General features: G+C 35.1%; 1 protein-coding gene across 1 annotated transcript in view; it reads right to left on the bottom strand.

Annotated features, from left to right (window-relative positions):
• HECTD2 (HECT domain E3 ubiquitin protein ligase 2) overlaps nt 1-16036 on the bottom strand; it is a 122725-nt gene that overhangs the window by 12568 nt on the left and 94121 nt on the right. Inside the window, exons 15-18 of the mRNA XM_027839823.1 lie at nt 13563-13721; nt 6134-6208; nt 2123-2210; nt 1927-2033 (exon numbers count right to left, since the gene is read on the bottom strand). Of these exons, the coding sequence (XP_027695624.1) occupies nt 1927-2033; nt 2123-2210; nt 6134-6208; nt 13563-13721 (429 nt within the window). The remainder of the gene's footprint in view (nt 1-1926; nt 2034-2122; nt 2211-6133; nt 6209-13562; nt 13722-16036) is intronic.

The raw sequence follows: 16036 nt of genomic DNA, 5'->3' as shown, positions 1-16036 counted from the left end.
TTGAAGTCTGAAGAAAGCAGCATGAACAGACAACAGACACACACTCTTTTCTGTCCCAAATAACTTGCTTCATTCACACATACCCCACCCCCCAAATATGGTGACCTAAAGACTTTACTTATCCTGAGGTCTTTTACCAAAAGGGTAGCTAGGTGGCACAGTGGATAGAATGCTTGGCCAGGAGTCAGGAAGACTCATCTCTCCCCGAGTCCAAATCCAGCCTCAGATACTTACTAACTATGTGGTCTTATGCAAGTCATTTAACTCTGTTTGCCTCAGTTTCCTCATATGTAAAATGAGCTGAAAAGGAAATAGCAAACCACTCCAGTATCTTTGCCAAGAAAATCCCAAATGGGGTCAAGAAGAGTCAGACATGACTGACAAACAACAAAAAACTTTTACCAAAAATTGTGGAGAAAAATAAATAGAAAAGGGCATACAGAAACAAACAGGGCTTTTTTGTTATTATGTTGCTAAAGTTAATTCACACACAGAAATTTATTATTTCATTAAATTTTTAAAATTTTAAATAAAAATATTTAATTTAAATATTTAGACATTTTTGTCTGTGTATTTGAATTTGTTGATAGTTCCATTTATAATAAAAATAAACAAACCCTAAAATTATATGAAGACACAAGGGGGTAGATGCATAAACTCTTTCCAATGCAATTGACGTTCTGGGTCCTCAATTTCACAGAAAAAAGAACTTCCTATTTATTGTTCCAGATGATAAAGTTCAGGAAAGAGTTTACACTGTTGCTCACAGTTTGGAGATAACAACCTAACCTGTCTGTGTTACCGTCTTACAGTCAAGCTATCTGCTATAGATTTAGGGTGTAAGTTCCTCATCTTTTGCCTTTCTTTGTACCCCCACTGCTTAGTACACTGCCTGGCCCATAGTAGGTAATTTCATAAAAGCTAATTGATTGATTGACTGATTAAAATTTGCTTTTGAAATGGAAGAATTTGAACATTACCACTACCACTAGAGAGACATTCGAACTTTTCCACCGAGGGATTTGCTGTAACTCAAATTTCCTATACTGTTTCTGCAGTAAAGGCCATTCCCCCCTGGGCCTATGTGATGTCTTCAGTAATGAGGGAAATTTTATGTGGTCTTTACACTTTTCCATAAAGAAAGGCAATAAGGCTAGGGATTAATACTAAACTAAAGGTTGTACAAGGGATTCCTCGTTCATATGGGATTAGATTCAATGATCTCTGAGTTCATTTCAATTCTGAGATTGTTTGGCTAATTGGAACTGAATTTTATCCAATCCACTAGCCTAACTGATATTAATAGCTCAAATTTATGTGGATATTTACAAAGCATACAAAATAGGCAAAGCAATATGATGGTTATTATTATCTCCATTGTCCAGATGAGGAAACTGAGGTTGCAAGACTTTTAATAACTTGTCTTAGGTCACACGGCTTATAAACTGGCAGAGCCAGGATTTGTACCAAGATATTCCAGCTACACATCAAATACTCTATGCTGCCTCTCCTTGAAGTAACTGACTATTGGTTATCTCCAGTCCTGTTTTAACTAGTTGAAAGAATATTTTTATTTCGGTAAATTTTATTGATATGCTTTGTTTATACATTATACGCATTTCTATGTTACCCCCACTCCATAAATGGGCTCTTATAACAAAATGAAATAAACAAAATTAACAATACGTTGACCTCATATGAAAGTTTATGCAACATTCCACACCTGTAATCCTCCAAACTCTCCAAATAAAAAATAACGATAACATAATAATAAACATAAATTTATTGAAAATATTTACTACTAAAAACCTTATCTATCCAAAAAATTGTTATTCATAATCAGGACTGTCACTCTAAATGATTTTTTTCTTGCATACTGAGAGGACTATTTGGTAACTTAAAAAATAATCCAAATCTCTTACTTACCATTAGTGCATTTGAAGCACATACACTATGAAATCCATAATAAAATGCAGCAAACTGTTTGTAGATGGACTTGTTAAGAAGGAAGTCAACGTATAGCTGCACATACTCTAGAAAGAGGTTATACATCTGATTAATTAATATAAGCAAATGGTTAATTCAAGTGCATTTCAGACAAAAATACATATATTGAACATACCTTTCCTATTCTGATTGTTAACTGGAATTTTATCACCACTGGGTTTTAAATTATAGGATTTGATTACTCCAAATTCTTCTTGGAAAACCTGATGGGAGATGCCATTACAATATATTTTAAAATGTTTCTATGATGATAACATTATTACATAATATTCAACCAAGAGATAAGATGTAGGAAAAAATAGTTTTGCATTACATTTTAAACCCTCAAGATGCTGAAATAGATCATTTATTGAGTTTCAAAATAATTTTATATAATTTGTCTTTCATATTGGCCAATTCCTCCCTGTCCCCTCAATATCATGCTTATCTATGGTCTTACAAAAATATTACCCAAATTGGCTGCCCAGAAAGTTTACTAGCTGACCCAGTTTTGATTTCATTTCTAACATGCTTTCCTATCCTAATAAGAGGTCTGCCATTACAGCTTTGAGATAATTCTGTTTAATATTTAATTTTTTCCAATTACATGTAAAAAGTTTTTAACATTCTTTTAAAAAAATTTTAGTTCTAAATTCTCTGCCCCCTCCCTTGAGAAGGTAAGCAATTTGATATAGGTTATACATGTGCAGTCATGCAAAACATAGTTCCATATTACTCATGTTGTGAAAGAAAACATAAACCAAACAAAACAAAGAAAGAAAGAAAAAAAAGTATGTTTTAATCTGCATTCAGACTCCATCAGTTCTTTCTCTGGAGGTGGACAGCATTTTTCACCATAAGTCTTTGAGAATTGTCTTGGGTCATTGTATTGCTGAGAATAGCTAAGTCTTTCACAGTTGATCATTGTACAATATTGTTGTTACTATGTACAATATTACCCTGGTTCTGTGCACTTCAATTTGCACCAGTTCATGTAGTTTTTTCCAGGTTTTTCTGAGAGCATTCTATTCATTATTTCTTATAGTACAATAGTATTTCATCACAATTATATATTACAACTTGTTCAACTATTCCCCAATTGATGGGCATTCCCTCAATGTCCAATTCTTTGCCACTACACTGCTATAAATATTTTTGTAAATAAAAGTCCTTTTTCTTTTTTTAAAAATCTCTTTGGGATATAGACCTAGTAGTAATAGTACTGGGTCAAAGATATGCATGATTTTATAGCCCTTGGGGCATAGTTCCAAATTGCTCTACACAATGGTTGAATAAGTTTATAACTTTACCAATAGTGCATTAGTGTCCCGATTTTCCCATATCTCCTCCAACATTTGTCATTTCCCCTTTCTGTCATGTTAGCTAATCTGATTCTCTAATCAATAGTGATTTAGAGCATTTTTTTTCATATGACTATAGATAGCTTTGATTACTTCATCTGAAAACTTTGCTGGGTAGGTGATTCTTGGTTATAATCCTAGCTCCTTTGCCCTGCAGAATTTCATATTAAAGCCCTCTGATCTTTTAATGTAGAAGCTGCTAAATCTTATGTTATCCTGACTGTGGCTTCATGATATTTGAAATGTTTCCTTTTGGCTGCTTGCAATATTTCTCCTTGATCTGGGAGCTCTGGAATTTGGCTATAATTTTCCTGGGAGTTTTCATTTTGGGATCGCTTTAGGTGAATTCTTTAAATTTCTATTTTACCCTCTGGTTCTAGGATATCAGAGCAGTTCTCCTTGATAATTTCTTGAAAGATGATGTGTAATTTTTTTTTTTGATCATGGCTTTCAGGTAGTCCAATAATTCTTACATCATCTCTCCTCAATCTATTTTCCAGGACAGTTGTTTTTCCAATGAGAAATTTCACATTTTCTTCTATTTTTTTTTCTCCTTTTGATTTTGTTTTATTATTTCTTGATGTCTCATGGAGTCATTAGCTTCCACTTGCCCAATACTAATTTTTAAGGAATTATTTTCTTCGGTGAGCTTTTGAACCTCCTTTTCTATTTGGCCAATTCTACTTTTTTATTTTTTTCCAATTCTACTTTTTAAAGTATTCTCTTCAGTGGATTTTTGTGCCTCTTTTACCTTTCCACTTATTCTGTCTTTTAGGGTGTTATTGCCTTCAATTTTTTTTGTGCCTCCTTTACCAAGCTGTTGAATCTTTTTTTCCATGATTTTTTTTTGCATCACTCTCATCCCCCCCAATTTTCCCTCTCCTTCTCTTATTTGATTTTAACTCCTTTTTGAGTTCTTCCAGGAATTCTTTTGGGGCCTGAGACTAATTCACATTTTTCTTTGAAGCTTTGGACTTTTCTGTCTTCTTCTGAGTTTGTGTTTTGATCTGTCACCATGATAACTTTCTACGGTCAGGTTCTTTTTTTGTTATTTGCTCATTTCCCCAGCCTATTTCTTGATTTTTAACTTTATCTTAAAATTGGGCTCTGCTGCTGGGGTAGAGGGGGCACTGTCACAAGCTTCAGGTTTTTTTGTGCTGCTGTTTTCACAGCTAGTTGTAGGGGGGAGGGGGAAGTCTGTGAGTTTTTAATTCTTCCAAGGTGGTATGATCTAAGGAGCGGTGTGTTTACTACTCTCCTGACCTGTACTCTAGTCCCTCAGTGACCACAAACACTGGTTTTTGCCCTAGAACTGTGCTAAAGGATCCCCCCTCCCCTAGGACTATAAGCTCTGGGGTGCTAGTGCTCCTTCTTGCCTTGGGACTGCACTCCAAGATTGTGACCCCCAACTATGACCCAGACCCACATAGGGGGCAATGCAACAGAGTCCTACACCCAGTGCCAGCAAAGGGACTCATGTTCTCCTTCTGATCAGTTGTCCAATCCCTTTACTGTCTGTGGGCTAAGGAAGCCACAGCTACTAATTCAGTTGCCCCTAAGGCCTGCTTGGCCATTGCCTGTGTTAGACTGTGCTGCACTCTCACTCCAGTTCAACAGACCTTTTCTGCTGACATTCTAAATTGTCTGGAGCTGGAAAATGGTTTTACCCCATGCTTCTGTGGCTTCTACTGCTCCAGAATTAATTTTGAGGCAGTATTTAAAGTTGTTTGTAAGGGAATTTTGGAGAGCTCAGGCAAGTCCCTGACTTTTCTCTGCCATTTGGCTCTACTTTTTTGAGATATTTCTGGATTATGTAGATAATTCCTAGTTACCTGCAAAGCCATGGATTTCTAATTAGCCTTAGGTATTGGTAGGGGAGTAGAACTTAAGAACATTTATATGTGGGGCAGCTAGGTGGCACAGTGGATACAGCACTGGTCCTGGATTTAGGAGGACCCTAGTTCAAATCCGGCCTCAGACACATAACACTTACTAGCTGTGTGACCCTGGGCAAGTCACTTAACCCCATTGCCTACCCCCCCCCCCCCAAAAAGACTAACAGAACATTTATATGCAGGTTATTTTACAGATTGGTCTCTACCAACTTGCTTTTTGAGGTGAGGGCACAGTTTGATTCAAAAGAAGATCAAAGAGAGCAGCTGAGCCAAGGACAGGCTGATGTGCTACCTACAGATTACTCATATTATTTTTGATACCCTTGCTTTTCTGTAAGGTGCTAAGGCTTATAATGACATTCATCTTCATAGAATTTTCTACCCATCTGTGATGATCAGTGATCTATATTCAAGGCCATTCTAATCTATTTATGACTACATTTTTGTTTCTACTTTAAGCTATAAGGTACCTGAGAGTAGATAACAGTATTAAGATTAGGCTCCCAAATAAGCAGCTAGGTGGCACGGTGGATAGAGCACAGAACCTGGAATCAGGAAGACCTGGGTTCAAATCTGGTCTTAGACACTTATTAGCTGTGTGATCATGGGCAAGTCATTTAACCCTGTTGGCCTCATTTCCTCACCTTGTAAAATGAGCTGGAGAAGGAAATGGCAAAGCACTCCAGTATCTTTGCCAAGAAAACTCCAAAGGGGTCATGAAGAGTTAGACACGACTGAAAATGACTAAACAAACAAAAGCAGGTATTCCAAAATACCTAGTATAGCACCATGCAATTGGCAGGCACCATATTCAATAATATGGTAACAATAAAATTTTTATTTGATACTGACTTGAATATTACATGTCATTTTGTTTTACATTTATATTACCTGGAAGGTTGAGTAAAAATCTTCTTCAACATTGCCATCATGTGATAAAAGTTCATTTAATCCATGGGCCAATTCCTGTAAAAATGAATATTATGTGCTATTTTATAGAATTATATTAAGTAAAGTGATATATATGTAATTTCACTTAAGATAGGAATTAATACAGTAAATAAACTATTTATATACTAAAGCATAAAGGTTATATATACAGAGCTATATGTCAGTTGGTATGGTTTATCTTTATTAACAAAAGGGATGTTTTCATGAAAACTTTTCTGTTATCACTCAAAATATGTACCCAAGAAAAAATTTTTCCTTATCAAAATATTCTTAAATCATTGAAAAGTTTTCTGGTATGTTAGATAACAGGAAAATGTCTACATTATCCAAGAAGATAAACTAACTTGCTAAGGACTCCCTATTTGACAGGAACTGCTGGGAAAAAAGGAAAGTAGTTTAGCAAAAAAGAAAAAAATAGGTTTAGATAAGCATCCTATACCATATACCACAATATATTCCAAATGGATAAATAATTTAAATATTTAAAAGTCACATCATACACACATACACAAGAAAATATATAGAGGTACTTTTCACAATTATGAATAGGGGAAAAATTCTTAACCAAACAAGGGATAAAAGAGACCAGAAAAGATAAAATAATTTCGAGTACATGAAATTGTGAACAAAATAAATGCAACTAGGATAAGAAGGGAAACTTGATTCGAGAAAAACCATTGCATTCAATAGCAATGACAAAGATTTGATATCCCAGATATATAGCAAAATAAAGCAAGTATAAAAGACCAAGAACCATTCCTCTAATGAATCAAATGTCAAAGGATATGAGCAGTTCTCAACTGTAAACTATGAACAATCTCATGAAAGACAGCTCCAAATCAATAGTAATAAGAGAAATATAAATTAAAATAACACTAAAGTTTTTTTTCTTTTGCTGAGAAATTGTCAAAATAACAAAAGATAGAAATTATCAATTTTAGAGGGGATATGGGAAGTCTGGTATCTGAAACACTTTTGGCGGATCATTCTGGAAAGCAATTTGGAATTATACTAAAAAGAAGTGATTAAAATGTCCACAGACATTGGGTCAGAGATCCCATTTTTTGTCACATACTCTAAAGAGATCAATGACAGAGGGTAAGGTACCATGTGTACCAAAATACTCATAACAGTACTTTTTTTGTTAGCAAAGAACTGGAAACAAAGTAGATGTTCTTTGGTTGGGGAACTTAGAAACAAACTGAGATTACATGAATGCAACAGAATATTACTGTGCTATAAAAATGACAAATATGAAGAATTCAGAAAAAAATGTGAGATGACTTATATGAACTGATGCAGAAAAGAATATACACAGTTACTGCAACAATGTAAATGGGAAGAAAAATAAAATGAAACCAACTATTGTACAATTATAAAAACCAAGCTTGGCTCCAGGGAAGATATGAGAAAATGTACCATCTTCCTTTTGTTGAAGAGGTTAGGGATGAAAAGAATGCAATAGTACATAAACTGAGAGACAGTTGATTTGTTGAACTTTTCCCCCTCAAAACTTTATCATAATGGATAGAGTAAATTTGGAAAGGAATTTTATGTAAAAGACATCAATAAAACTTAAGAAAATTCTTGAGTAGTTAATTGAAAGCATTTCCATGTACTTCCCACTACAATTTTGTTAAAGTTGTATTAAAAATTTCTTTTTTCCTTAAGGAACAAATCTCCCTGCTTGCCATAATCCTATAAAATGAACAAGTAGTACTCAAATTTTCAATTTCATTTCTGAGAAATTTAGGAATTTGGGGAAAGCAAAACTGGGTTTAAAATAGGATTACAAAAAAATTAATTTAAATTAGTGAAATTAGTAAGTACCAGCAGGCAATTCATGCTTATGGGAACACTGGAAATAAGTCACTATTTGCCAATGCTTTGTATGTTACATGAAGTGACGAGGGATTCATGTCTTAACAAGTTCAGAACCATTCTTATCCCTTGACCTCATTACAAAATTTCTTTCCTAATTCTTTCATGTCATCAATTCCTTTAAACAGAAACTAAATGCAAATTAGAAGTTAGTTCAAGTACATTAAAGTGAAAATGTATTGTGCATTGTATATCTGAAACTTGTATTCATTTTGTGTTTTATTTTGTAATTAACCATTATGAATTAAAAAAACCAATATTTCCCAACATCTTTAGATTCTAATAATTTAAAATAAATTATTTCCAAATTTTCAAAGCTAACAATTTATTTTTCACTCCATTTGACTTTCAGCAAACCTATTTAATGAAGAAAATATGGAGTAGCAATGCTAAAAATACAAAGGATTAGAGCCCTATCATGTTCCTTACTGAATTAAATTAGTCTAGATTGAATTGATGCTGGGGTGGGTATAGTAATCAGCCAAACAGAAGCAAAACCAGAAAGGTAGAAGAGGGCCACAACATGGTATAGGGAGTGATGAGAGCTATCCAAAGTCTGGGTATTCCTTTCCTCTAGCACAGAACAAATCCCTTTAATAAAAGGATTTGTTCTGTAAAACTTGAACTCAGTCAAAAGGCCGGACCCAAGGACCTAGAAGGCCACGTGGTTCCCCACCCCTGCAGCTAGTCTATATAGGTGACCCAGATTAATATTTTAGTTTTCATTAAAAGATCACCTTAAGAAAAGGTAATGGAGGTTCCATGGTCTATTCACTTGTTTTGTCATTCAAGATATATTCAGCCTTTGGTTAGATAGATTTACACATTGGTCAATAGCCTTTGTATTCCTGAGATTCTTAGTAACAATTCCAAATCTCTGAATTGCCCCTTCCAAAACACACAACTTTCATTAATACCCAATATGATGAAAAAATGAATAAAAATATGATTTCTTGAAAAGGTACTTATTTTAATGGGACACAGAATTTACTTTTGTCTATAAAATGTCCACCTGAACCTTACTCTGCTTCCCTTTTTCTCTAATAATTCCAAATACATTTCTGGAAAGTTAGAGTTTTTGTGCAAAAATATTAATGAAAACATTGTTTGAGAGGCTGGGCTTGACTTTTATATTCAATATTAATATTCAATATCCAATATTTAATCTTACATTAAGTCCTTACTCATGGACAATGTAGGGAATTATTTGATATAACATGATAGTACTTCCTTCCATTCTAAAGATCAGTGAAGTTTAGAGACCTGAGCCACTTGCCAGGTCCATACAACTACTAAGTGTGATGGTTCAGAGACTCAGGTCTCTCTTCAGGTCCATCATATTTCCATCAAGCTACTTGTCTAACATAAAGATTACTTGTTCTTTGAAGCTATGTAAGAACACATTAATTAGTCCAGTTGGTCCCAGTTTTGAATTATTTTTGCGAGTAGTTCACCAATGGCCTATCTGATTTTTCCTTCTAAGATTAGTGTATAATGCAACAAGCATATTTATTAGCACCTACTATGTACAAGGTGGTGCACTAGGCACAGGAGCTATCATGATGAAAATGACCAAAAAAGTCTGTGCCTTCAAAAAGTTTACATTCTACTGGAATAAATAACTCTAGTGTTTTATATAGTGCTTTGTTTGAGGTTTGCAAAGCCTGACATACATTATCTTATTTGTGCTCTACAACAAAACTGTGAGGTAAATATTATAGGTATTACTCTCCTCATTTTAGAAACGAGAAGACTCAGGCTGAAACAAGTTAAATGACTTGCCCATGGTCACAAAAGTAAAGGTAGGTTCTGGCCTCAGATCCTTCAGACTCCAAGTCCAAACTTTAGTCACCAAGCCATGATCCCTCTGCGGATCCAACCTCATTATAGCAGGCATAATTTAGGAAGTGAGGGAAAGGCCTCTTTAGGCTACAAATCCAAGTTATGATCCTCCCCTATCAGTTTCAAATCACAAAGAAAATTGCCAAATTTCTAACTCTGGTCCTGCCCTGGGAAGAGTTTTTGTTACTGTACAGTCCTATTGCATTGAGAGGTCTCCTCCATGACAAACAATAGTTTGCTAGATAAACATACATAAATTCATTCACCTGGTCATATTGGATTGTTAACTTGTTAAAAATTTAACTTGTCAAAAACTAAAAGTAGGCTGGTTTCACGTTCTTTTTAATACATTACTATTAATCTTTTATCTTGTTAGCCTGGAATATGTGACTCAGTTTCTTACACCTCAATGCATCTTTCCATCTCATTTTACTCTTCTGAAACATCTAAATGTTGAATTTTCACAGATGTATTTTCATTGAATTTTCTATTCATCTTTTTCTTTTCAATGGTCTATTTTTAATTAACTTCATATTATATAGAAGCAGCTAATAATGCAGGGGAAACAAAGAAAAGAGGACTAGATTTGGAGTCAAAGGATCTGGACTGATACTTAATGCCTCTAAGACATCAGGCAAGGCTCTCTGGATTTCAGTTTCCTCATCAGTTGAGCAGTAGAATGCAGTAGAATAGAAGTTCTTAAGAGGCAGGAGCTATCTCACTTTAGGGCTTGTATCCATAGCACCTAGCGGAGTGCTTAGCACAAAGGAGGCACTTAATAAAGGCTTATTGATTCATCTGCAAAAGTGAGGGAGTTAGACCAGACATTCTCTGATGTCCCTTCTAGCTCTAAATTTGTGGTGTTGTTCAGTTGTTTCAGTCGTATCCGACTCTTTATGCTCCCCTTTTGGGGTTTTTTTGGCAAATATTTTGAGTGGTTTGCCATTTCCTTCTCCAGCTCATTTTACAGATGAAGAACTGAGGCAAATAGAGTTATGAGCCTCAGGTCACACAGTAAGTGTCTGAGGCTGGATTTGAACTCATGAAGAGGAGTCTTCCTAATTCTGAGCCCAGTGCTCTATCCACTGTGCCACCTAGCTACCCCTAGCTCTAAATATGAGCCCTATGATTTTCTTTGTTGTGCTGATCACATATTTTAATCTGACAGATGCTTTGTTACTTACATTTAAGAAATACTTCAGTGCTATAATTCAAAACTCTTCATGATCCTAGTCTTTCATTAAAAAAAATCTGCTGAAATCTAACTTAAAAAAATCCAGATGTAAATGTAAATCAGTAAAAACTGAATCCCTTCAATTTTTAAAAATTAATTTGTTGGTGCTATTCTGTCAAAAATTTAAAAATATGGATTCAACTGAAATAGAAATCATTGAATGGTGGAACTAAAAGAGATCTTAGACATAGTTCAACCTCCTCATTTTGCAAATGAGGGAACTGAAAACATGAATGGCAGAATTTTAGAGCTAGAAGGGTCCTTAGAAATTGTCAGGTCCAGGGCTTTTCAAAGACGGGCTGCCAGCTCACCAAGGCACCCAGCAACTGTATATAGTGCCTAATATTTTTGGCACACTGGTCTTCATCAAAATGTTCCCTGTCATATTTCTCTACCATCTGGTTCCTGAATTTTCTCACAAGGGTATCTTATTAATGCCACATGGGTTTGGCACATGAGGAGAGCATTTCTCCACATGGAGAGAATAGGGAGCATGTTTCTCTCTTTTTTCTCTGACCATTACTGGGTGATCTCTCACTTCTAGAACAATTTTATTATTCTTTGGAGGACAAATAACTGTTTCTTCAGGTTAGTCAGCTTTCTCCTTTTCAAAAGGATGCACAAATATGTGTGTGTATATGGATATTTTTTCTATATATTTATTCATTCCATATTTTCCATGATTCTTTTTTCTTTCCTCCCTCCTTTGTGTGACATTTTGCTATTCTCCAACCTCATGACACAATTCAGGATTCTCTTTTTCCTCTCAGATCCTTTTGTCTACTCTTTTTCACTTTAAAACCCCTCTTCCTTTTTTAAAAAGGGAATCCTCACCATCCCCAATGCCCTAAGAGAGATGCTTCTCAAATCCCTTCAACTTTTCTTCTAGGAAGAAGACTAGCCTGTATTTTGAACTTAGAAAGCAGTTACTTGGTTGCAGAGAAAATATAAAAATCTCATAGTCATTGCAAGTCACTACACAATTCTCCCTGTTCTCTGTACCTACTGGAAGTGAGAGCCTCATGGCTTTGTCTTTGAAAATCATGTGGGTGATTATAAATCATCTTATTAGATCCTTGTTATTCTTTGATTTTGTGTTTGGTTTCTAGATCCAAAGCAAAATTTTCAAGCCCTGATTAAATCTTAAAATTTAATAGCTAAATTTTATGGCTGAAGAAACTGACTTATATAAGGCTAGCATTTTGATCATATATAAAATTAGGGAATTGCTTCAGAGCAGAGGTGTCAGGTTGCATGTGGCCCATAGTATTCCTGCATGTTCTCAAATCAGAATAAAATATAATTTGAAATATTTAACAAAATAAATCAAACACCATAAAATATAGATAACATTAACATGCTATTTTCTAAGTAAATGTGTGGCCTGCAGGGGTCCTTACGTAGGCTTTAGTGGGCTTCATTTCTATTTGAGTTTGATACCACTATTTTAGAGGACCTCTAAAATGAAATTCTAAGTATTGCATGTATAATGGGATCAAATAACTTCCCATAATTGTTCTCTGTAAAATTAGTAGAACTACAGGCTCTGTAAGTCCTGTAACTTTCATGAGACAACATTCCAAGCCTTGTATGTATTATTGGGCTTTCCCAATTTAGAGTTCAAGTGAGTACATACATGTAATAAATACTGCAGAGATATGCCTTATAGCCTAAGGGGTACCTCTCTTCCCTTTTCTTGTAAGCAACCTTTCAAACCCAGCCATGGCTGCCACTGTAGGATAATGATTTTTGTCAATCTTCTATACTCATCCCTGGATGAATTAACAGTAGCAGTAGGATCGTCCTTTTGCAACTACAGTCCCTATAGGGCCAGCAGGGCTCTGTTTCAATAGATACTAAAAGGGTAAATTCCCAAGGGCTTTATCATTACCCTAATGAAACTAGCTGAGAAGCAGCACAAAGTACTCAAAAGATATGGGAAAGAAGTTCCCAGGGAGTATTGAAAGGAGAGTCAAACATAGAGCATGAAGATTCTTGAAATCTGGATAATCTGTGAATAGATCATTTGAAAGTTAGTTGTATGCTGGGAATGCATACTTTTTCTGTCTATCCATCTAACCCTACAAATTGAACCATTCCACTGAGCTACCCATTTCAATGATGTACCGGTCAGGAGACAAATTCTTCTAATTTGTTCCCATTTTTCCTCCTGCCCCTTCTGAAACTCCCACAGCATCTAGTGACATGACTAGATCCCCTATTTCTGTTACAAGCCACTCAAGGTGGACTAAATGTGTCTATGAGGAAGGGGGAAACTGAGTGCAAAATAAAATGAATGAATGAAAGGTAAAGGAATTGGATAAAAAAGAGAGATTGCTGCAAAAGAGAATATGCAGAAGAGAAATGATTTGTCATTGTAGAACTGCAAGATGTTAATAAATTTGTACTTACAGGCATAATCTGATATAGATCATCTATCGTAACACTGCAGATGCCTACTGGTGTGTTCTGGTCACCAGGAACAATGGGAGGGCTTAAGAGCTTCTTGTAACAGCAGGGTGGGAAACGAATATCCAACGTAATGCTGTTATATACAGCTAGTCCCATAAGCTACATATGTTAAATGTTAAGAATTAAAATCGAATCCATGATAACAACCACATTTTAAAGAGAACATCATGCAGGGAAGCAACCCTGGTGGAGAAGGGGACCCTCACCTCCACCACCCCAATGACAGTGGACCAAGTGCCATTGATAGGCAGGTAATTCCAAGGACCCTGGGAACAGTGGTGCTCCAGTGACCACCAAGCCTGCTCTGGGCCTCATTGCCCGTTGGCACTGTAGGGTGATAACTCTTGTGGAGAGGTGACCAGCTAAGTACCTCTGCAGTTTCCGAAGCCCCCCATCTCATCAGCAGCAACAGCTATTGAAAACCTAGAAAAGAAAGTTCTTATCACAGCCCTTGGCGTTGTCAAATGGTTCAAGATGGTTTTATCAGTGGAAATGACATTAAAGTTATCACCTGCTTTGCCACTGAGCCCTAAGGACCACTGGGCCTTTCCATCTAACTTGTTGATAAAAACTCTCAATATGCATTGATTCCTGAACAGCAGGAACTGTCTTGTATTCCTACTTGTATCCCCAGTGCAGAGCACATAATAAGCGTTTAATAAATGTGTTTTCATTCATTCATTCCAGCTTCTTTCAGATTTATTGTCAATTGTCCATTCACTTCTACATATTATATTGCTTTCCTTTTCTCTTTTTCAAAGATTTCTCCCTCGATTTTGGTTAACAAAATCCTTTTATTAACAACAAAAAAAGAAAGGTTAAATTTATAGAATTCATGACATACTTAGAAACCTTGATCCATGACCACAAAAGCTATCTATTTCAGATATTTCTAAAGAATGTCTAATACATTCTAAAATTGGATCAACATGTATATAGATGATTTGAATAGAAGAAGCAGTTGACTAAAATGAGGAGCCCTCAATGTTGATTCTGGCTACAGTAATTGTGGGAATTTTAAAATTAGAGTATCTGAAGAAAATAAGATGGTTAAGATGTGTACATAAATATACTATTGACAAAGTATAGGATAGCTATACTCCTACAGTGAAAAGTTAATTCAATGGTTTTCTTATGAACAGATTACTGTGGAGTAGTGAAGTTAAAATAAAGTAATGCTGATATATTTATAAGCTTTCCAGGTTTGTGGTTTTTTAATGTATATATTTATATTATGACAGATGTGTAGGAGGAATGTAACTGACCCATTTGCCAAGAGAGGAGTTATATATCACATTCTAGAATATTTAAACTCCAACTAAATAAAGATTATATCAGGTCACCAATGAAGCTATCTATTTTATAGCCTTGGAGGGGAAACTGCAACATATGACTTTGGGTTTTGTGTGTGTGTTCTTTCATATCATTTAGAAATAAAAACAACTTGTTGGAGAAGATTGAGCATCCTAGCTTGCTCAAGTCGGAATGAAAACTAACAATGTTGTTAAGTTGGGCATTATACTGTAATACTGTGCAATGCAAGTAACTATATGCCTATTTCAGAAAATGTATAGTAAACTCAATAGTATAAAATAGAAACTCAATAGCTTTAAAACAATTCCATAAAGTGCCCTTTATATATAATGTCTCCATTTCGAGAATCAATTCTGCTTCTAAAAAACTATTGCATTAAGTTTCTTCATGATACTTTTAAAGCACCTCATATAGACATCCCATATTTGGAGGACAGCATATTTTATAAAATCTAAAACATTATAGATGATCTAAAAAATTGTTGTTGAAAATACTTCAAATTCACTATTTTTCCAGAAATGGCAAAAGCAGAATTTTACTGTCAGAACTTCAAAACTGAAAACCTCACATTCTGCAACAATTCTGCTTTCTTACTAAGTTGAGTATCTTCTCTCAATTCTTTCCTAAGGTGCTTTTCTTCTATCATAGGTTTCAAATGCCAGTAATCTTGATTTCTCTGTTTTAATGTTTTGTGTAACAAATATTTAGGGCTTAGTGGTAATGAAGATAATTCAATTTATATTCAGTGAACACCCAAATTTATTAATTGTGAAAAGTTACAACACATAAATATGTATTATGTGTGTGAGTATGGATCTGTATAGAAACTGGGGTATCTACAGTAATAGAAACAATTAGCAAACTTTCTGCCCAGAGTTTTGCTTATAATTCTATTCTGCATGATAACTATGAAGAAAGTTATATGTTGATTACGAAGTTCAGTATGTGAAAATATTTGCTGAGTTGAAAATTTACTCAAACCCTTTCAAACTCCTTAGCCCAGTATTTAAAACCTGCTACAATCCGGGTCTGGCCTATTTCATGTAACACCCCCCCCCCCCCCCATTCCCTGACCTATGTTTCAGCCAGAAATGGCCACT

The sequence above is a fragment of the Vombatus ursinus genome, unplaced genomic scaffold (genome assembly GCF_900497805.2).
Source record: "Vombatus ursinus unplaced genomic scaffold, bare-nosed wombat genome assembly UNPS02014833.1, whole genome shotgun sequence".
Taxonomy (NCBI): domain Eukaryota; kingdom Metazoa; phylum Chordata; class Mammalia; order Diprotodontia; family Vombatidae; genus Vombatus; species Vombatus ursinus.
The sequence above is the reverse complement of the archived record's forward strand: the minus strand, read 5'-3'. Positions and strand labels throughout refer to the sequence as shown.